At 42.3% G+C, this 22,494-nt stretch overlaps 1 protein-coding gene across 3 annotated transcripts in view; it reads left to right on the top strand.

Annotated features, from left to right (window-relative positions):
* Positions 1 to 22,494, top strand: part of Secisbp2l (SECIS binding protein 2 like) — a 43,299-nt gene that overhangs the window by 8,174 nt on the left and 12,631 nt on the right. The window contains exons 3-14 of one of the 3 annotated variants that reach the window (XM_021193397.1): positions 813 to 1,137; positions 2,770 to 2,905; positions 5,953 to 6,179; positions 6,449 to 6,473; positions 6,805 to 6,920; positions 10,236 to 10,370; positions 12,343 to 12,423; positions 13,008 to 13,175; positions 13,309 to 13,450; positions 17,843 to 18,009; positions 18,998 to 19,130; positions 20,466 to 20,628. In XM_021193397.1, coding sequence (XP_021049056.1) covers positions 813 to 1,137; positions 2,770 to 2,905; positions 5,953 to 6,179; positions 6,449 to 6,473; positions 6,805 to 6,920; positions 10,236 to 10,370; positions 12,343 to 12,423; positions 13,008 to 13,175; positions 13,309 to 13,450; positions 17,843 to 18,009; positions 18,998 to 19,130; positions 20,466 to 20,628 — 1,818 coding nt within the window. Of the gene's footprint in view, positions 1 to 812; positions 1,138 to 2,769; positions 2,906 to 5,952; positions 6,204 to 6,448; positions 6,474 to 6,804; positions 6,921 to 10,235; positions 10,371 to 12,342; positions 12,424 to 13,007; positions 13,176 to 13,308; positions 13,451 to 17,842; positions 18,010 to 18,997; positions 19,131 to 20,465; positions 20,629 to 22,494 lie in introns of all 3 variants that reach the window. The other 2 variants (XM_029536111.1, XM_029536110.1) reach the window with 2 other exon arrangements.

The following is a 22,494-nucleotide window of genomic DNA, read 5'->3' as shown; positions in this document are numbered from 1 at the left end:
TTTGGTTTTGTTTGTTTGTTTGTTTGTTTAAACATCGCACTATTAAATAATGTAGAGAATTTTTATAGACTAAACATAATAATACTAGTTTTCTCTGTAGCAAAATAGCCATGCTCAGTATGAGAAATTTGTTTTCTTGCCTTAATTTGAGGTACTTGTTAGGAATTCATGAGCAAGCCATCCTTCATAGTATCTAAGTATTGTTAGGATTTTGGTAGTAAACTTCCTTCGGTTTTGCTTTGTCATTGCAAAAGTCAGGAAAAGGACCCCTTCTTTCTCTACAGCAACTGTTGTCCAGGGTACTGCTGGGACAGGACAGCATCGCTGGTGCTGTGTAGGAACTGAATGCAGGATAAAGGTATCAGGGAAGTCTACCTGACTTCCTTGGGCTTGGGTCTTAGGTTGCCAAGGAGAGGAGCCAGGGCAAGACCTGGCTAAATGGTTAGAGCAGGTGTTGGGACCTCTAGGTAAGGGTTGGCCATTACAGTGTGGGCATTGTGCACAGGCTGTGGGCAGTTGTAATGTGGACCAGAGCTAGGTGTTTCACTTTTAGGCAGACAACTTGAAGAGTTTGAGGGCAGGTTGGGAAACAATAAATGGATGTGGAGTGTGGCAAGCTCTCAGGCTGGATTCTCTTATGCTGCCGTGCTCATGGGTATTACAAGTGCAGGTTATCAGCAAGAAAAGCTGATGTTGTCAGTGGCGCCTCTCCCTAGGAGTATTGTGAAGGTACTGTGTCTATGATATTATTTGTGCTTTGATATTATTCCTGGATGTCAATAGATTTTTTTTTCTCTTGTTTGGTTTTGCAGACAATTTCCTTTATATAACAACGATATACGATGGCAGCAGCCCAGCCCAAGTCCTACCGGACCCTACCTTGCCTACCCTATTATATCTGCTCAGCCACCTGTTTCCACAGAGTACACCTATTACCAGCTGATGCCAGCACCCTGTGCCCAAGTTATGGGCTTCTATCATCCTTTTCCTACCCCTTACTCCAGCCCCTTCCAGGCTGCAAACACTGTCAATGCCATAACCACAGAATGCGCCGAGCGTCCAAATCAGCTGGGGCAGGCCTGCCCGTTGTCCAGTCATCGGAACAGGAATGGTAACAGAGGGCCAGTGGTGCCTAAAGTGAGTGGCCACACTCTGTGTGCAGTTTTTAAATACAATATTTCTGTTGTTAGTACTAGTATAGGTGATTTATCTGCTGTTAGTACTAGTATAGGTGATTTACTACTTGGACCATTGGCCTTTAATACTTGATTTGCTACAAAGTATTCATCACTAATAAAAAGTGTTGTAGGTATATTATATAACATTTTTTTCTTGTGATATTTATAACCCCTCTTGATTGAAAGTGTAATTTCAGGTCATCTTCATGATCATTTAGAGAGTTTTACATAAACATAATTCACAATTATTTCTAAATTATTTTGATTTAGTGCTAAAATTGTACAGTGACAATGCCAACACTAAACAGATCATGTGGTTGAATGTCATGTACCTCAAGCTGTTTCAGTCTTCTGAAATCAGCAGAAGAAGGGAAAAATGTTAGTGGAACCTCAGAGTCCTTTGACCACAGTGTCAGTGTTCTGAGTTGTTCATGGGAATAGGAGAGTTGTTAGTCATTTAGGAGAGTAAAAAACAAGTAAGGGATGCAGCCACTCCCATTCAAGGCCAGGACTTGATACAAGTGTGTGTGTGTGTGTGTGTGTGTATAAAAGATGCAATGCAATGCTTCCTTTTCCATTAATTCCATTAAGGGCTTAATATTGAAGCTGTAAGAAAAGCCTGTTTATAATCAACACTGCTCACAAGAAGACATTTCTGTCACTACCAGAACTGTTGCTCTTTCCAGACTCCATTAGTTAGTTTCCTCAGTAAAGTCTTTGCTGCATTTTGGCATAATTTTTAAAAATGAAAAACCAAACAGCAGAGATTATCTTGAAAAGATTTTACCTTGGTTCATGGAAACGTTGTGAGTCAAGGGAACTTTTGGGGACCACCAAGAATAAAAGGAAATAGGTTGAAAAGCAAGCTAGTTGTATATAATTTCTAGGCATAGGATGTCTCAGAACACCTCAGCAGCTTCAGTTCGGAAACTTGAAGTTGAGTTCAGAGTTCGGGGTGTAAATTGCTGTTGAGGAACAATCACTCCTGTTTAAAAATCTGAAGAAAGGAAGCAGCCTTTTCATATTTTCTGTTTGGACTCCAAGGCAGAAATATTTTGCTCATCTTTGTTATGAGTTTAGTGACACGGTAAATTTTCACACTTTTATTACCTCTTAAAAATATATTCATATGACACTATTAAAACCTTGTTAATAGTTAATAATTGATTAAAAAATTGAAATTCAGGTAGAAACTAAACTGAAGTCAGGTTCATTTTAGTGAAGCACTCGGCACAGCTGTTGGTCAGCAGTTTTAAGCCGTCTCTGTACTCCTTACAAGTCTTTTGAGGCAGGATCTCAGTATGTAGCTGAGCTGGTCTTGAGCTCGCAAGGCAGAGAAAGAATCCCAAACTAGTGGTTTTAGATAAAGAATGTGTAAATGTGCTTATGGTACATTATTTAGCTTCTGATGCTTCTTGTTGATAATTCCACAAAACCAGCAAAGAGCCAATGATCTGTGGTATACATTTAGGTCTTTGTATAACAGATGTGTACGTTATGTTTAGTACATTCACTCATTCACGGCTGCTTCTTCTGTTTTTCTTCTGGTCTCTCCCCCCCCCCCCTTTCTGGTCTTTTAAACTTAACTCAGCCACAGCTTTTACAACAACATATAAAAAATAAAAGACCACAGGTGAAGAATGTGGCTACTCAGAAAGAAACAAGCGCAACAGGTCCTGAGAGCCGATCAAAAATTGTGCTTCTAGTAGATGCTTCACAGCAAACTGGTAAGGCAGTGTTCTGTTTGTTTACTTGTTTACTCTCACATGTGTGGGGAGATGTGTGTAGATCTAGATCAGCATTGACGCTGAGTCTCCTCTGTTGCTTTCCTTCCTTTATGAGCCTGGATCTTGATGCCTTGGCTAGCATGTCTGTCTTGCTTGTGCGTGGGATTTTGTCTCGGCCTTGTGAGCTTAAGACCAGCTCAACTATATGCTGAGACCCCTGTCTCAAAAGAATATTGTAAGAACTGCAGAGATGGCTCTTCCAGGGGACAGGTGATGGGCTCCCATCAGCCATGTCATGTGCCTCTCAACGGCCTGTAACTACAGCTCTATGGAGTCTGACGCCCACCTCTGGTCTCTGTGAACACCTGCGCTCATAGGCACACTACTGTCCTCTATTAAAAATTAATTTAAAAGATTTGTAAATGTCATAATGAAACTCATTATTATATATAAGTTATATATGTTCACAAAAACTTTAAAAAATACTGTCACATACAAGAGAACCCCCAAACTAGGTCTAGATTGATGTGAATGAAGTAGCTTGCTGCTTTTTATTATGCAGTCTTTTCTTTTGGATATTTAGTCATATGACATTTTATATGAGCAGAAAGAGGATCTTGGAATAGTTAAAAACTATCTTGCTGTGTGGTTTGTAGTGCCTAAAGCAGTATGTTTAATGGGCTCCCATGCCTACAGTATTTATGGGGAAAGTCATGTGTCCCAGAGCTGTCCTTCCTCATAGTGACCCATTTCTACATCTGTTTGTAAACCCTGGCAAGGTTCTTAAAAGTACTTTCTGAGCTGGATGTGGTGACACTGCTTTTTTGTTTGTAGACACAGGATGTTTCTGTGTAGTCCTGGCTGTCTTGGGAATCACTGTAGACCAGGCTAGCCTCGAACTCAGAGATCTGTCTGCCTCTGCCTCTAAGAGCTGATGTTAAAAACAAGGACCATCATGCCTGGCTTTGTTTTTTTTGGGGGGGGAGGCACATGTTTTTAAACCCATCGCTAGGGAGGCAGAGGCATGTGGATCTCAAGTTTGAGCCTAGCCTGGTCTACAAAGCCAGTTCCAGGATAGCCAGGGCTATGTAGAGAGACCCTGTCTCTGGGGGTGGGGGTGTGGGATGGGGGAAGGGAAGGATGGAGGGAAGAGAAGAGAAGAGAAGAGGGGAAAAAAAAAGAAGAGACTTTGTATTCTTTGTTCAGCCTCCAGAAAGCTCAGAACTGGAGGCATGATTGAGTAGATGTCTATGTTTGTTTTTAACTTCTAAGGACTGCCTGGCATCAGTAAGAGATAAAAATTACTTTGTTTTGTAGATGTTCGTTTTACTTTTGAACAAGTGTAAAATGATTATTAGTATTCTGTTATATATAGTTATATATTAGTTAATGCTGGAAATTAACGTGGCAGCAGTTACTCCTTAGCCATCTAGTTCCCCAAATAACCACACAGAGCTTAGGACTTAGCTGGGCAAACTCAACTAGCTTATCTAAGTCAACCTGAGCGACTGCCTAGCACCATCTGCCATGCAGTTAGCTATACCTTCTAGGCCTATAGTCACGCATCCATTTCCTCTCATGTATCCTGGCAAAAAAACACTTCCTCTTTCTTCTTCCCAGAGTTCCTTTGTGTCTCCCAGAAAGTTCTGCCTTCCATTTCCTGCCCAGCTGATTGGCCATCATATTTTTACTAAAGCCAATCAGAGAATGCCTTAGGTAGATGAGGAAGGGTAGAGACACAGCTTCACACAGTGTGCCCCAGCAACCAAGCTTGTGTTATTGTGTAATAAGAATTTAAGATGGCTAGAGTCAAAACAGGGAACTGCAAGATGGCTCAGCAAGTGAAGGTGCTTGTTGTCACACTGGACAGCCTGCATTTGATACGCAGTACCTACATGGTGGATGAAGAGGACCAACTCCCACAAGTTGGCCAAGCCCTCCACTTGCACTGTGCCACTCATGCCACAAATACACACATAAAATAAATTGATAAAATGTAAAAAATCCAGTTGTTCAGATGTATGGTAATATGCAAGCGTTAGCTGCGTTCCTGTACAGTACAGTGTCAAGTATTGGTATGTGTGAATCAGTGGACATACTTATTTACTACTGTTGGAATGGAGGTTGTTTTAACCACCTTCACTATTGATTTAGCATTACCAAATTTGAATCTGTGTGTCCTATAAGACCTATTCACATTTGCCTTACAGAAACTTCCAAGTGCACACATTTATAGTCGGGAGTCCCAGACTTAGTTTTCATTGAATTCCTTCTTTGACAGTTTCATGCACACATTTTGATTATTATGTCCCCTGCCTCCAAACACAAGTGGGTTGTGTGTTTCTTTTGAGATAGTCACTCAGTGTAGCACTAACTGGCCTGTAACTCAGCTCTGCAGATCAGGCTGAACTTGAACTCAGAGATCTTCCTGTCTCTGCCTCCTAAATACTGGGATTAAAATCATATGCCACCATGTCCAGCCAACAGTGCTGCTTTTAGTAGCAAAACAACCAAAGTGCACTGTGAGTGGAAATAAAAGGAAGGATAAATGCATTGGTATATCCATGCAAAAGTAGTCTGTTCCACAGTGGAATTTATTAATTAGCTCCATACAGCTGAAGGTTAAAACTAATGTGGAGGGGGCTGGGAATAAGAAGATATAGCTGATATTTTAGCGTTACAGCCAGAGGCTGTAAAAGTACATGATTACTGTTTTAGAAATAGGAAAATCCATGGAAAATCCACAAGGAAAAGTGAGTGAAAACTCAACACAGTTAGTGGTGAGGGGAGGGAGAGAGACTGTTGGGCACATGTGGTGGCTGTGCCAGGTTGGCCATGTTCTCTCTTAAATGGCTGATGATTTTAGTATTATGATAAAAGGATTTATTTTTATAACGACACTGTTACAAGTTATTAGGAACATTTTTAAATGATTTTTTCAAAGAGTCACATATTTCTCCATTTATAAACTCTGTCATTTTAATTATAATTTAACAATGTAAAAACTTGCCCATCATGGAGAATTGTCCACTTGCCTTGCCTTGTAGATTTCCCATCAGACATCGCTAACAAGTCTCTCTCGGAGAGCACAGCCACAATGCTCTGGAAAGCCAAAGGCAGGCGGAGAAGAGCGTCCCACCCTGCAGCCGAATCCTCCAGTGAGCAGGGGGCCAGTGAAGCTGACATCGACAGCGACAGCGGTTACTGCAGTCCCAAGCACAACAACCAGCCTGCGCCAGGGGCTCTGCGCGACCCTGCCTCTGGGACCATGACCGTGCGCAGTACCTCGGTGTTTCTAGTTTGTGTTTGTTTGCTTTGTGTTAGTCCTGCTGTTGGTACATTGTCCTTTGCTGAAGTGGAAGCATTCTTTTTTTATTTTGAGCAATTCTTAGTAATCATAGTACTTTACGATTCTTGAAAATAAAAAGCACTTGTTCTGAGTAATAATATTTAACACTAGGTTAAATTATGAAGCATTTGCAAAGTATGTCGTATTGACTCTTAATTAGAAAGTAACGATCGTCTCTGTTTTGTTTTCTTTAGCCTTTGGAGCCATCGGGCTGTGCAGGTACTACTTTTTGCAGTGTTTCTTTTTCTTTTTGTATGTATTTTATTCTTTGTCCATTCAAGTTTTCCTTGAAATGTGGAGCTTACCAATGTTATATCAAAAACTATGTCTCCAGTGATTCAAGTTAATTGAAAAGTATATATAGTTTTCCCAAACACGTTGAGAAAATGTGGTGTAGACTGTTAGGTAGGATGACATTTGTGTTACTGAGAGTGCACATGCCGTTTTAAGTGTACAGAAAAATTCCATGTCTGTAGTGACTCAACTGTTTAGATTTTGGCTTCCTTTATCAGAAAATCTTATCTTTAATATCTTTACATATTTGATACAGGTGGTGTAAACTGGCCCAAAGTAACTTGCCAGGCGACTCAGAAAAGACCTTGGATGGACAAAAACCAAGCATTTTCTAGAGGTGGAAGGCAAACTGAACAAAGAAATAATTCACAGGTACTTTAAATGATACTGGAAATTTAATTAGGTGTGAGATGGATAAATTAACTTTATCATAATAATGATGTAGCATTTAGGAATCACGGTATAGCAATTACGAAGGAATCACAGTATCCTTAAGTTTTAAAGCTGCAAAAGGTTATTTAAATGTGAACTCCTGTGGGCTGCTGATAAGCATGCGGATCTGAGTTTGATCCCCAGCACCTCCTTAAAATACTCTCATGTAACAGTGTACATCAGTAGTCACAGGTCTGGGGAGGCAGCCACCTTACCTGAATTGGTGAGCTCAGTTGAGAGAGGTTGTGCTTCAAAAAAAATAGTGTGGCAAGATACAGAGGAAGGGACACACACATGATGGCGTAGTTGGCAAGCCCCAGGCCATGGGAGAGCCTCTTTAAAGAACCAAATGGGGTTGTTTTCTGAGGATGGACACCTGAGGCTTTGTCTGAGAACATGAAGGTGTGTACATGTGCACATGCACACACATGAACACCTGCGTGTATATCACACACATTCACAGGGAGCTCCCATATCTATAACTTTAAATGCCTTAGCGAGTAGGGCATAAATAATGACTGGTCATGTGTTGAGTGAAGGTGGTGAGAATGTGGATGTAAGTGGTACAGTGCTTCTACTCTGTGTCTGGGTGAGTATGTCATGCATGACCTTTAGAGCCACCAAACCCAGATACTGATGCACATGCCAGCAAGATTCTGCTGAAGGGACCCTGATATAGTGGCCACTTATGAGGCTATGCCAGTGCCTGGCAAACACAGAAGTGGATGCTCACAGTCAGCTATTGGATGGAACACAGGGCCCCCAATGGAGGAGCTAGAGAAAGTACCCAAGGAATTGTAGGGGGCTGCAACCCTGTAGGTGCAACAACAATATGAACTAACCAGTACCCCCTGAGCTCGAGTCTCTAGCTGCATATGTAGCAGAAGATGGCCTAATCAGCCATCATTGGGAAGAGAGGCCCCTTGGTCTTGTAAACTTTATATGACCCAGCACAGGGGAAGGCCAAGTAGTGGGAGTGGGTGGGTAGGGGAGCAGGGGCGGGGGTGGGGTATAGGGAACTGTCAGGATAGCATTTGAAATGTAAAGAAAATAATAAATAAATAAATAAATAAATAAATAAAATTTAAAAAAATAAATAAATAAAGGAAAGTCCACCTACCTGTCACTTGCAGTGTCTGTTTCCTTCCATATCAAAGCCTAGACACTCTTCTCTTAAGAATGGCTGTTTGAGCTAGGCAGTGGTGGTGTACACCTTTAATTCCAGCACTCAGGAGGCAGGGGCAGCAGAGCTCTGTCACTTTGAGGGCACCCTGGTATACAAAGCAAGGTCCAGGACAACTCGGTGACACAGAGAAACACTGTCTCAAAAAAAACAAACCAAAACAAAACAAAAAACAGAGTGAGAGGCTGAGCTTAAGGACTGCAGTCTGGTCTTTAGGTTATAAACGCACAGTGGCTGTAATGTCTGGACAGCTTGTAGGGTAAGGGTCAGTCTCTCGTCACCAGGCTTGCTAGCAAACACCTTTGCCTGTTGAACCATTTCTTCAACCATGCATATTTTGATGTGGCTTATTAACACTCTTGTCCACCAGTGCCATTGTCACATTGATGCTTACTTGGTGCCACGGTGTGGCCAGACTGGGCAGTTGCCTGTCAGTCATGCAGAGTGGACTGTGCACAGCTATGCATCTACAGAGACTGCATCTTCTTTTATTGTTTGGCTGTCTAATCAGGGAGTTGTTTATTGGTCATTATTTCTCTTTTTCATTCTAGATAGACTTCCTGGATTCCTTATATCTAGTTAAGGAATTTGAGCTGTCATATAAGTACGAATGGACCAAAAGTCAGAGCAGGATAAATGGGTTTGTACCCTGCTCCTGCTGATCTTGGCCTCCCTGAGACTAACACTTCAGACAGTTCCTTGACAGACCCCTTAGGCCGCATGGAAACAGGAGTGATGGTCCTTCCTTCCTTCCCTGTGATTCCTGCACAGTCAGGCCATTTTTGTTTCAGGCTTATGAGGCAATCTGGCTTTAGCTTTATTTGATGATAAAGATTAAGTAAAATGTGCAAAGTGTTTACCGACTCTTTTCTGTTGGAATTGAAACTGCTTGCCTTGCCAAGTTCCTGGTCTGCGTCCTGGCCCTGGTTTTGTTGTTTGTTCATTTTGTATCTGTGTCCATTAAAGGAAGTAACCCTGAGGTGAAAAACATTTTTTTCTTTTCTTTTCTTTTCTTTTCTTTTCTTTTCTTTTCTTTTCTTTTCTTTTCTTTTCTTTTCTTTTCTTTTTTCCGAGACAGGGTTTCTCTGTGTAGTCCTGGCTGTCCTGGAATTCACTTTGTAGACCAGGCTGGCCTCGAACTCAGAAATCCGACTGCTTCTGCCTCCTGAGTGCTGGGATTAAAGGTGTGCGCCATCAAGCCCGGCTTGCTTCTTGGTTCTTATTTTCAATGTTGTCCTTAAGTAGAAGAGCAGCAGAGAGTTCTTTGCATCCCTTTTATGGCTGATAAATCCTTTCCACGATGCTCCACTCTCTTGACCTGATCACTTCCCAGAGTCTGTCTCCCAAGACTTAGGTAACAGGACAATAGTATTCCTCCTCCTCGTCCTCCTCCTCCTCCTCTTCCTCCTCTTCCCTTTGAGCTAGTGTGCATGTTGGGTGGGTTTATAGTTAATTTCTGAGTGAGACCCTTGCATTGTACTTCAGCTACTACCCACCAGTTTTGAGATTATAGCCCTGGTTGGCTCTGACTGCACATCCTGCCTCTCTTGCTCTAGTGTTGGGGTTATAGGCTCTGCCACCTTTCTTCTTCCACCCATTTCCTTGAAGGCAAGGGTCTTACTGAACAATTTTCTCTTGAGATGCTTTTTCACCCAGGCTGGCCAAGTATAGCCTTGGGTTTTTGTTCCTCCTAACTCTCCTTGTTAGTGTAATCCTTTCACTGTTGCCTCTTCCCGTTCAGCTGGTTCCCTGGAGCTGTTTCCAGGTGATTAGATTTACCAGCCGTGTTTGCACCTCATGGCCAGCTGAGAGTACTCAGCACATGGTGGACATAACCCACTAGCAAGACTGTTCACCCCTGCAGGACCTTAGGCTTGTCAGGCTTTGGCTCTTGAGAATAAAGCTGGTAAAAAGATTCTCTTCTGAGGGAAAAAAAGTCATACATCTGTCTTGTCTTACCAGTGCTTTAGCTACTTCAGTAAGTTTGCACTTTGTAAAAGTCCATGTGCTTCTCTGCACGTTTGCTGTATTTCAGTGAAACAGGTACTGGAAAATAATACATTCTTTCTCAGGTTGGATTCAGATGCCGAGGGCACAGTACTTCCTCGGAAAGAAGACAGAATTTGCAAAAGAGACAAGACAATAAGCACTTAAACTCTACTCAGTCTCACAGAAGTGACCCAAATTCTGAGGCTTTATATTTTGAGGTAATTTTTCAAATTTTATTTATAAACTACCCTTGAAAAAATCATTATGGGGTTGGAGAGATAGCTCAGCAGTTAAGAGCACTTACTGCTCTTCCAGAGGTCTTGAGATCAAATCCCAGCAACTACACGGTGGCCCACAACCATCTGTAATGGGATCTGATGCCCTCTTCTGGTGTGTCTGAAAACAGTGACAGTGTATTCATATATAGAAAATAAATAAAAATAATTCTTAAAAAAAAACTTCATTTAGAAATGAATTTGGTATGTGATTGTGTTATAAATGCTGTAGTTTCATGTGTTAACAGGTTACCCTGTTAGATTATAAGTGATATGATACACTAACTCATTGTTTAACTTTTCATTGATTCTTTGTGAGTTTCACATCATGTACTCTAATCCCACTCATCTACCTATCTCTTCGTATTTACCCTCTGCCTTTGCAACTCCCCCACCCACCCCCCCAAAAATAAAATAAGATAGGAAAAATCCCATCTTGTCATGGGAGTGGTAGTGTGTCACAGTATCATGTAGTATACTGTTTTGTCTACACTTTTACTTGCAAATGTTCATTGCAGTGGGTCATTGGTCCAGTTAGAAGCCTCTGGTTTCTGCTACACTATCAATACTGGACTCCTCTCAGATCTCCTGTTGTTGCCCTGGAGGTTCAACAGATCCAAACCCTTTCATGAGCTCAAATAGATTATAGGGTAGCCACTCAGAGCCCTTGGTCTGGGCCTGGGAGGTGACTGAACTGCTCAGCCTGCGGGCTCTCCAGACCATATTTCTTTGTTTATTGTGGTTCCTGTTTATTTGCATGTGAAGCAGAGGACAATCTTGGGTCTTGCCCCTCAGACACCATCCATCTTGATTTTTTTGGACAAAAGGTCCCTCATTGGCCCGGAGGTCAGTGATAAAGTGGGGCAGGCTGGTCGGTGAGCTGTGTGGATCTGCCCTTCTTCACTTCACAGCACTGGGATCTCCATGCCTGCCAGTATGCAGCTGCTGTTACTTAGGCTCTGGGAAATGGAATCAGCTCCTCAGACTTCCAAAGTTAGCACTTTCGCAAGCAAGCCATCCCCCACCTCTCAGGACTTCGAGACATAGTTTTTTCTCTGTTCTCATATAGGGGGTTTTGGGCAGAGCTCCATGATCCTGGACTGACTGGTCTTTGTTCTTACTACTTACGGATTTTATGCAAGTTGAACATTTTTGTGATTGATAGAATGTTACTTTCATTCTTTCTTTCAACAAATGTTAATTTAAGTCTCAGAAAAATAGTTTAAATATAAATGCAACAATTTAATTATAGGCCACTTGTATGATTGTTTCCATTCAGTCAGAAGGATATTGACTAAGAAGTTAATTTGAATAAAAACATTTTAAACATTATTCTTAAGATTGTATATAATAGGGAATAGTCTAAATTTAAATATGGCATGACTACTTAACTGTTTAAAATCTTCTCCAAATTATCTGAATGTGATAAAATCCATTTGAATTTTTTGCAGTTACTTATCTTAGGATAGAATTAGTATAAAAATGAAAAAGTGGTTACAGAAATCTAAAGGATAGGTAGATGTGGACATGACTTGATGCTTGAATAAAAAATAGGCTTAGCATGGGAAAAATAAAATGTCCTTTTTAAGGGTGATTTAAAATAGCTCAGCAGTAGAATACAAAGATACATTATCATCCTACCTTTCCAAAGTGTCTTGGAATGGTATAGAACGTTGCTGTGCCAGGGAGGGTGCTCACTGATAGAGTGGTAACTTAGCCTAAGTCAGGCCCTGGGTTTGATCCCCAGCAAACATATGTGTGTATATGTGTATGAGCACACACACACAAATGCTCATACATGCACCCCCCCACACCCCATGTACTCCATGCACCCCACACAGACATGAAGGGATGCACACACCCCTTTGTAGGGTTAGTACTGAACATTTTCACTGACAGAGTGAAACTATTTCAGGATGAAGATGGGTTTCAAGAACTAAGTGAGAATGGAAATTCTAAAGATGAGAATATTCAACAGAAACTTTCTTCAAAAGTAGTAAGTAACCCTTTGCAAAATTATAAGAAAAATAGAATACCTTTTCAACTTGGGCTATGTGGAAAGAAGTCTTGAGGTTGGTATAAAGGACATAGGGCAACGAGGTGTGTTGGGACAGTATGTTAAATTCTCACTGCAGTGGTATTGTATGTGTATATGAGTGGGTGCACAGAGTGCCTGAGGAAGACAGGACAACTTGCAGGAGTCGATTCTCTCCATCAACAGGACCCATGTTTCAGTCTTGGCAGCAGACTCTTGTACCTTTTGAGCCTTAATGTTTCTTATTCTAAACCAAAGTAGCTTTGGGGAAGTGTGCAGGTCTGTTATTAGATGAGAAACCCTTGAATACTGGTAGACAACATGCGTTCTCTATGGAAACTTCTAGACAAGGATCACCTGCTACATTCAGCTTTTGTCCCTTTGCCTCCTGTTCTAGAATGGTCCTCCCGCTTACCCTGTTCCTTATGACCCTGAGTCTTCTGAGTCTACTTTTGTCCTGCAGAACCTGACTCAGTCTGCATTGTCTTTTCTTATAGTTTGACTTCCATGAAATGACTAACAGATGTTTTTCTCCCATTTCATAGTTGGATGACTTACCCGAGAACTCACCCATCAATATAGTTCAGACTCCGATTCCCATTACCACCTCAGTTCCTAAACGAGCCAAGAGTCAGAAGAAAAAAGCGTTAGCTGCAGCCCTTGCTACAGCACAGGAATACTCAGAAATAAGTATGGAGCAAAAAAAGTTGCAGGTATAAGTAATTTTCTGCACAGTTGTGATTGTCTGCTGGTCTTGGTGGGATAGATTGGAGTACCAAACGGAATTACAGTTTGTTAGACTTTCCCAGTCACAACAAAATGAATCCTTGTTTATCCATCTTTTAGGAAGCTCTATCAAAAGCAGCTGGAAAAAAGACTAAAACCCCTGTGCAGCTGGACCTAGGGGACATGCTGGCTGCTCTGGAGAGGCAGCAGCAGGCGATGAAGGCACGCCAGATCACCAACACCAGGCCGCTGGCACATCCAGGTGATGCCGTCGTCTGTCTGCGCAGTGTTCTGCAGCCTTTGGGTTATAGCTACATTCTTTCTTCTTACTCTGTACTTGGCCTCCCACCCCTAAAGAGAGAATGTGGGTGCCCATGCCACGTTGAGCATGTTGATGTCAGAGAGCAGCTTCCAGGAGTCTGACTCCTTCCACCATGAGTTCTGAGGATCGGCTGAACTCAGGTCATCAGACCTGTAGCACAGACACTTAGCTGCTGAGCCCTCTTTCCCTGGCCCCAACCTCATTAGTTTTGTTTGTTTATTTTGTTTTGTTTTTCTTCTTCAAGGGTTAAAGTAAAAAAACCACAGGATAAGAATGACAAGGGTTGGTAGCTTTCTATGTGTGAATAAACCACTGATCTGGCTTCCCACTGTTTAAACAGTTTAAAGCTCAGGGTTTGATCCCCCACCTTTTGTTTTAGAGGACTTGGTATAGCACAAAGGAGGGAAGGGCACCATTTAAAAGGACCAATGCTGAGAAGCAGAATTCTCTTTGTGTTCTGTTCCCAGACTGTCCCAATCCCTGTACTGTTGAATAGGTAGAGATACAGGAGTGTGTGCCAGCATCCCAGGTGCCGAGACCTGTGGCTGCTCCTCATTTAGTGGGAACCTCTGCTAGGAGGAACTTGGTAGAGGTGCTAATGAATGCAGAGTAGCAAGCTCTTGCCATGGAAGTGTGGCCCTGCAGCTCGAAGCTGGCACTGCAGTCAGGCTGCGGAGAGTGGAAACCCGCTCTTGGATGTGTTTCTTTAGGAAGATACTTATCTTCCTGTCCTTTAATTCTTTATGGTAAATTGGAGTAGTGATGGTGCCTACTTCAAGGTTGTTGAGGAATGAGAAGATAGATGTAGAGTGCTTAGAAACTGGGTTATAATCACTCAGCAACTAGTAAGTATTGTCACAAAGAAGTGGTTGTTAACCTGTGACCATTACAACTAGGTTAGGAATTTTGTTATTGTTATTACTGTTTTTGTTTTGTGAGACAGGGCCGAAGGAAACCCCCTGCCTTAGTTCCTCAAACTCAGAAACTACTGGTGAGCCACATCCCTGGATAGCTGTCATTTTAACAATTTATTTTTCTTTAGGAAATTTTTCTGCGGGAAACTAAACCCAGGGCCTTATGCTTGGCTAGGCAAACACTTTACCATTGAACTAAATCTCCAACCTTTTTCCAGTGCTGGGCCTGGAACCTAAGGTGTTATGCATAGGAGCTAAACTCTGTCACTGAACTGCATCCCCAGTTCTACCGCTGTGATTGATTCAGTAGAAACAATGTTAAACAAATCTGAGTATCAGTGTATAAAGCATGTTGTCTGGAGCATTGGGGTTATGGAGATGATGAAGACAGACCTACTCACAAAACACATAGCTGGCTCAGCTTTGAACTGATTGACCAATAAGAGCTTACTCTTGCAGAAGACCTAGGAGGCAGCTCACAACCATTCATAACTTCTGTACCAGGGGATCTGATACCCTTCGACAAGCATACACATGGTGCATATTTATCCGTCCATCCAGGCAAAACATTCACACATAAAATAAATATAAAATAAATCTCTTTGTTTCAATAATTTTTTTTAATTCACTTTATATCCAGAGTACAGCCTTCCCCCTCTTCTCCTTCTAGTCCTACCTTTATAAAACCCTCTCCCCATTGCCCCCTCCCCTTCTCAGAGAAGGGAAAGACCCCCTTGGGTACCATACCAGCCTGGGTCATCTAGTTCCAGCAGGACTAGGTATATCCCCTCCCACTGAGGGCCAACCAGGCAGTCCATAGAGGGAAAGGGGATCCCGTGATGGGGAACAGAGACCAGGACAGCTCCCTACTCCATTTAGTAGAAGATTCAGATGAAGACCAAGCTGCACATTAGCTGCAAATGTGTAGGGTGCCTAGGTCCAGCCCCTGCATGCTCTTTGGTTGGTGGCTCAGGCTCTGTGAGATCCCATAGTACCAGGTGAATTGACTCTGTGGGTCTTTTTGTGATGTCCTTGACCTCTCCAGCTCATTCAGTTGTATCCCCCATGCTTCTACAAGTGTCCCCGAGCTCCACCTGCTGGATGGACTGTCTCTCAGGAAGATAGTTATGCTAGGTTCCTGTCTGCAAGCATAGCAGAGTGTCATTAATACTGTCATGGGTTAGCTCTCTCACATACAAGGGTCTCAAGTTGGGCCAGTCATTGATAATCTTGTAGGAAAATAGACACATTAACATCTGATCAAAGCCAGGCAATGGCGGCAAATGCCTTTAATCCCAGCACTTGGGAGGCAGAGGCAGGTGGATTTCTGAGTTTGAGGCCAACCTGGTCTACAGAGTGAGTTCCAGGACAGCCAGGGCTACACAGAGAAACCCTGTGAAAAAAACAAAACATACAAACAAACAAAAAGAACCCTGATCAACAGTGGTGTCTTAGGAGAAACATATCAAGTTCTGTGAGCCTGTAGAAAGAAGAGAGTGGTCTATGGCAGAAGAAGAGAACTAAGGGCTACAAGTGACTGCACGGAAAGGCAGTGTTTGACTGAACTTTGAACAATGAGTTGGGCCGGGCGTGGTGGCACACTTTTAATCCCAGCACTGGGGAGGCAGAGGCAAGAGGATTTCTGAGTTTGAGGCCAGCCTGGTCTTCAAAGTGAGTTCTAGGATAGCCAGGGCTATACAGAGAAACCCTTTCTTGAAAAAAAAAAAAAAAAAAAAAAAAAAAAAAGAATGAGTTGGATTTCTGGCAGATAGAAATAAGACTCCTTTCTCTTCACAGTCTTTATTTGACAGTATTGAATAGAAAGAAAGCTGTTAGGAAACCTAAGAAAAGAATGGGAGTGAACATTTGCAAAGACCTGCTGGTGTGTGGAGTAGTAGGCTGTAGGAATGGGTTGAAGACAAGTCCAGGGTGTTGGAGAGATGGCTCCATCAGTGAAGTGCTTTCCACGTGAGCATGAGGACCTGAGTGTGGAGCTCTAATACTGTGTAATAGCCGGGTGTGAATATCAGTGTACACCTGTAAACCCAGTGGTAGAGACACAGAGACCATCAGATCCTTCAGCTCATTATCCAGCTAGTGTAGCTGAATTGGTGAGAGGCCATATCTTAAAACTAGACTTGACAGTGATTGGGAAGACACACCACCAACATGGCTTCACATGCATATGCACACATGTGCAGGCACACCTTCACACATATACTGTACTTGCACTTTCTGGCTTAGTGAAGAGTGCTATGAGCATACCACAGTGACATGAGGAAAGCTGATAGTGGCCTTGGACTTGAAATGCTAGCATCAGAGGCCCAGTTGTCTCATTTGTCATGTGTTTATACTTGTGTAATTAAGGTTAGAAGTTGGTCCATTTAAAATGAGGGAGAAGTCCTTGGATGATCAAGTTTCAGGAACAAAAGGAAGGAGAGGCAGACAAATAAATACGGATGGATGGATGGATGGATGGATGGATGGATGGATGGATGGATGATGTTAGAAGAGGCCTGGGGGGAATTTTTGAAGATTGGGAAATTGTATTCGGCAACTGCAATGTCCTGTTGGGTCTTGACAGCATCCTTACAAGAGAGTGGGTAGGGCCAAGGCCAGATGGTGCTGGTTTGGAAAGGAAGGGGGTCAGAATGCTGCTGGGAAGTTTTACTGGGAAGAGGGAGCAGGAAGAGCACCATAGGCTGAAGCAGCCCAGTTATGGGCCTAGGCTTTGGGTTTGCCTCCCAAGCCAGCTTTTGTTTTAGACAGAAGAGTGGGGGAGTACTGAGACTGGGGTGGGGGAAGTGCATGAGAAAAGGGACAGAACAAGGTCCCAGAGGAATTAAAGTGGCATTAGGAGCTGAGGTGGTTAGTGGGCCTTGGACAGGAGGAAGGATGTCTGTCCTCTCCTTTTGGATTTTTTTTTCTTTTGTAGTTTGGGCAGTGTCTTCTCCAGGAAATGACAGACATTCTGCTGGAGTGGAGAGATGGGGATTTGGAGGCTTAGAAATGTTAAAGGATCAGGGCTGCAGAACGAGGTATGAGCAGGGTGTAGCAGTTGCTGGGTAACAGAAGAATCAGCATGCCCTCTGATCCTGAGCTGAGGAGAGGAGCTGCCCAAGTATGTGAGCAGGGTGAGAGGCTGCCGCTGTAGGAGTGAGGCTAACTGGAAGCCAGCTGGCCAGCTTACTTCAGACCTGTCAGTTGGCTGACTGCATTGACTTACCTTCCTCCTCCTTGAGAGGTGAAAGACCTGGAAGGAAGCTGTGTCTGAGGGATGCTGCCCAGTGTCATTATGCTGACTTCTGTCAATTTCCATGGGAAGAGATACCTTGTGTTTTTGAGGCTTTGTTCAGGAGATTGTCATCGTGTGGAGATTGGCTGCAGTAGTAACACTAATGCTCTTGTTTGTTTTCAGTTGTCACCACAGCCACTTTCCACACTAAAGACTCTAACAGAAAGACCTTAGCCAAAAGTCAGCCATATGTGACATCCTTTAATTCTTTGGATATTACTTCCTCTAAAGCAAAAAAAGGAAAAGAGAAGGAAATTGCAAAGCTAAAACGACCTACGGCACTGAAAAAGGTAACCCTGAGTCTGTAGATGTTTCTTTTATAGGATAAGTAAAGGTTTACCTTTTTTATTTCTTGCAAAATTAGTTGTGTTTGAGGAAGTAGATGTTGTAATATACTTATACAAATGGCTATATGTGACTGATTAATTCAAAACCAGCATTGTATGGCAGTCTCCTTGTATGTAAGAAGGTCCTGCAAAGTGAGTTTTTCTATAATGTTTGAAGAATAAACTGCTAAACATTTTATATTCAAAGTATTAGACCCTTCTTAGAAATAAGTTCAGATCTTTCTTCCCTTTGTATTTTTTTCTCTAACATATATATGTGTGTGTAAGCATTTGTGGGCATGCTTGTATGGGGGCCTGTATGTAGAAGTCTAATTAGATCCAGAGTTTTCTGTTTCTCTTGACTATTCTCCCAAGGCCTCAGACATCTGAGCCAAGCGCGCTGCCTCCTAGCCAGCTAGCCCTGAACCTTAGTAATGGCAATGTATGTTCTATGTGGAGGAGAGCATTTTTAGGCCCACCTTTTCACCTTTGTCTTCCTTACCTATAAATTGATGATGGTATCTGCTTTGGTTTAGTATTAGAGGGTCAGAATGAGTTAATCCATGCCTGAATAATTGAAAACTGTATAGTGTAAATCACACAAACTGAATGAGTCAGTTTTGGAAATCCTACTTGGTTACCTCGGATTTAAAGACGTGCCGTATTTGCTTGTTTGCTCCAGCATCCTGCTTCCCTTCATTTGAAGACGGAGATAGATGACGTGAGTTTGATTGTGACTCTTAGCACTCTCCCTATATTCTCTGTACAGCATTCTCTTCAACTTAGTTTCTAAAATAAGTCACCTTTTAACAGGTCATCTTCTGTGTAGCCAGGTAACACAGCCAGCTGAGATCCTCATGGCTGTGCCTGTGTTTTAGTGTAACATTGGAAGAGTTTGTTGAACCTATTTGAAGAGTGAATGGTAATTAAAGAATGGTGTAATGGATTTCAGGTTATTTTGAAAGAAAGAGAAGAGAAGAAGGGACGTCTGATTGTGGAACATAGTGTTTTGGGAGCCGAGGAGCCAACAGAGACACATTTGGACCTAACCAATGACTTGCCTCAGGAGACTGTCTCCCAGGAAGGTGAGGATGCCTAGCTGCGCCTCCAGTAGCAGTTCCACACTCTCGTGTGTGTATGTTGATTTAGGTGGTTTCTTTTGAAGGCAGATGGCTGAAAAGGTGGGCAGGTGTTCCATAGCAGGTCTCTGACAATTTGGAGGCTCAGATCCATCAATTGTAGTAACATCTCAGGCATTAGGATCTTCCCAGTGCCTGGGACTCCTGGGATGGCCATAAGAGTTCTTGCTCATCATCTTTTACATATAAAACACTATATATTGGTTATTTTTTTCCCATAGGACTATTTTAAAAGCACTTTTATTGATTTCTTGTTTGGAGGGGGGGAATTAATACATAAAGCACAAGGAATAGAGAACTTCAAAACAGAGCAAAGATTCTATTCATACCAGCACACATGATCCCAACAGATAGGTTCCCATCTGGTACAAGTAGCCACACAGCATTTTGCAGCAAGGTAAATATGATTTGCACAGATCTCAACCAGGAATCTTTCAGTGCTTTTAGGAAACTTGATTTATTCCCAAGTATTATTTATCTAGGACATAGTTTCTTGGGGTTCCCCTTTATTCTCAATATGATTCTCCTTAGATTTATGTATGTCCACACATTCATTCATCCCTCTGATGTTGATTTAAAAGCTACCAGCGTGTTCAGTAAGTGATAGAAGTAAGAAGTTGGAAAACCAAATGATCAAAGGCTGATATGATGGGTACACAGAATGAATGTGTAACTTTCTAATTACTAGACGGAATATGCAAACTTACTGCATTTACTTGTTGAAGACAAGCAGTAACTTAGGAAGAAGCAGTAGAGTTGTAAGTTTGTATCTAGAAGTATGGCTGCCTGAGCACAAAAGCAAAGGCCAGATAATTAGGTGGGGTCTAGGAGAGTCAGGAGAGGCTCAGGAGGGTGAGCCATGCTCTAGGCAGGGTTGAGGTGGGGGGTGGAAGTCAGGGGTGAGCAGTGCTCTATACAGAGTTAGAAAGGGTGAGCAGATGTGGGGCCTGGGGAGTCAGGGGAGGGTGACCAGGTTTAGGATAAGGAGAGTTAAGAGAGAATGGGTGTCATAGGTTGTCATTGCCAGTACTGCAACTCTTCTGTGGAAACTTTCAAGCTGCACTTAGATTTTTCTTGGGTATGCTCTAATAGTAGTAGGAATACTTCATTCTTTAGTTTATAAGAAAAATAATTTATGATAGGAAAATGCCTAATTTACTAGCTTCTAGAGAATGAGGGTACAGCCTGAAAATTCCTATCATCTAAATTGTGTGCATCCATCTGGGGCTTCTTAGCATCTGAAGTTCCCAGGTTCTTCCCTTTTACCTCAACTCTCCACAGATACTGGACTGAGCATGCCCAGTGATGCTTCACTTTCTCCAGCAAGTCAGAACTCTCCATACTGTATGACACCTGTGTCTCAAGGCTCACCTGCTAGTTCTGGCATAGGCAGCCCAATGGCATCGTCAACGATAACCAAAATCCACAGCAAAAGATTTCGAGAGTAAGTTTTTTTTTCTCAGTATTGAGGTGAAACTATTGAAGGATCTTGGTCGTTCTGAATTTGTACCCTTGTTACCTAAAGCCACCAAGGGACTGTGGAGGTTATGCTGTGCTTCCTCCACTTGCTTCATGGCTGGCTTGGGTCTTTTTAAAGCAGTCCCTGCTGTGAGTGCCCTTGGAATGGGACTCCACAGTAATATGTTTTCTTTATCCCACGTGGTGCTTCTCTCCCAGCATTCTGGCCTTTTACATTATATGTATATTTTGTGTATGTTTATATGTATGTTATACATGTGCATATAGGATGTATGAGTTTTGCTCTCCAAATACTTAAATTTTTGCATATAATATAGGCATTGTATAAAGCTTACTAATCAATTAATAACAATTAATGACCTGTTGTAGGCTTCTTCCTCTAAGACCCTGTATCCATCCCATAAAGCCATTTTGTTCTTGTTTGTTGTGTATTTTTGTAGTGCTCATGGTTTCCAGCTTCCTGGTCAGGTGTTTGACCACTGAGTTAACCCATGCACTTGCTTTAAGAAAATATGTGTAGGTTTAAAATTGGATAATTAAGGAGTCACAGAGCAGCTGTGATGTATTTTAATATTTGTGTAGACAAAGAGATTTTACCTCTGAAAACGACTTACGAAGGAACTCTAGAGCAAGAGCCAGTGTGGTTCCGGCAGCCACTGCTTTGTTCTGCTCCATCCTCAGCTCTAGCTGAGCAAAAGCCTCTCTCCAGGCTCTGAGCAGCTAATCATATGTCAGACAGCAGATGTGGAGCAAATGAAACACATGGAAAAGAAAAGAAATACATATGTATGAAACGAGCAGCTTGAGACAGGAAAGAAGAAAAATGTAGTTTGATGTTGAATTTTTAAATTTTGAGTGTTTATAACATTTAATCTTTCCTCAATCCTCCCATTTCCATCTTCTGAAATGATGTCATACTTGCTTAAATGTTTGCAGGTAAGACATGAGATTTCCTGGACGTGTTTTCAGGCCCATGTCCCATTGTGTGAGGTAGACTGCCTGCAGTGAGGTCAGATCTAGGACAGTGGATGGTCCACAAGTAAACATGATGGCTACCTTGCCCAGGAGCTAAGTGCACAGTGACTGTACACTTCCTCTGTCTTAAGTCGGCCTCAGTCAGCTGCCTGGTTTGGTGTAAAAGCCTGTTGTTTACCTCAAGGCTTCAGTTTACCTATTGAGTTTGTCTTCCATAACCATAGGTTTTCAGAGCACCTAACCAAACTTATTTTTATGGTTGGAAATGCTCTCATGGCTGAGACTTTTCCAGGCTCCAAGGATGAAGTATTTTTAGTTTTCTTGGCATATTTTATAACCTTTTTTTTTTAGCAAAATAAAACAGATTGATTGGATCGGTGGGCTGTGCAGTAAGAAATACTGTCCACCACCTTGATTTTTTTCTTTAATTTAGCACATAGAGGAGTGGGTTTCATTATGGCATCTTATACATCTGTATCATTCTGCTTAGTGCTCACTCATGCACTTCTTCAGCTGCCTCCCCTCCCCCACTGCCCACCTTATGCTCCTTCACTTCCTGTCCTAAATAGTCCTCCTCTCATGTCACTTCCTTCCATTACTCTTGCTGGGTGTGGTGAGATCAAAAATCTCATGTCTTTGACCCCAGTACTCAGGAAGCAGAGGCAGGCAGATCTCTGAGTTCGAGGCCAGCCTGGTCTACAGATCGAGTTCCAGGACAGCCAGGGCTACACAGTGAGACTCTGTCTTCAAAAACAAAACAAACAAACATTTCCTTATCTTCTATTTTCTTCTTCTTCTCCTAAGATCTCTTCTGCCCTCTGGTGATCTTATCTACTTTCATGACATACTTGTGTGC

The sequence above is a fragment of the Mus pahari genome, chromosome 3, assembly GCF_900095145.1.
Source record: "Mus pahari chromosome 3, PAHARI_EIJ_v1.1, whole genome shotgun sequence".
In the NCBI taxonomy this organism is placed as follows: domain Eukaryota; kingdom Metazoa; phylum Chordata; class Mammalia; order Rodentia; family Muridae; genus Mus; species Mus pahari.
Note: the sequence above shows the minus strand (reverse complement) of the source record. Positions and strands in the feature narration are given on the sequence as shown.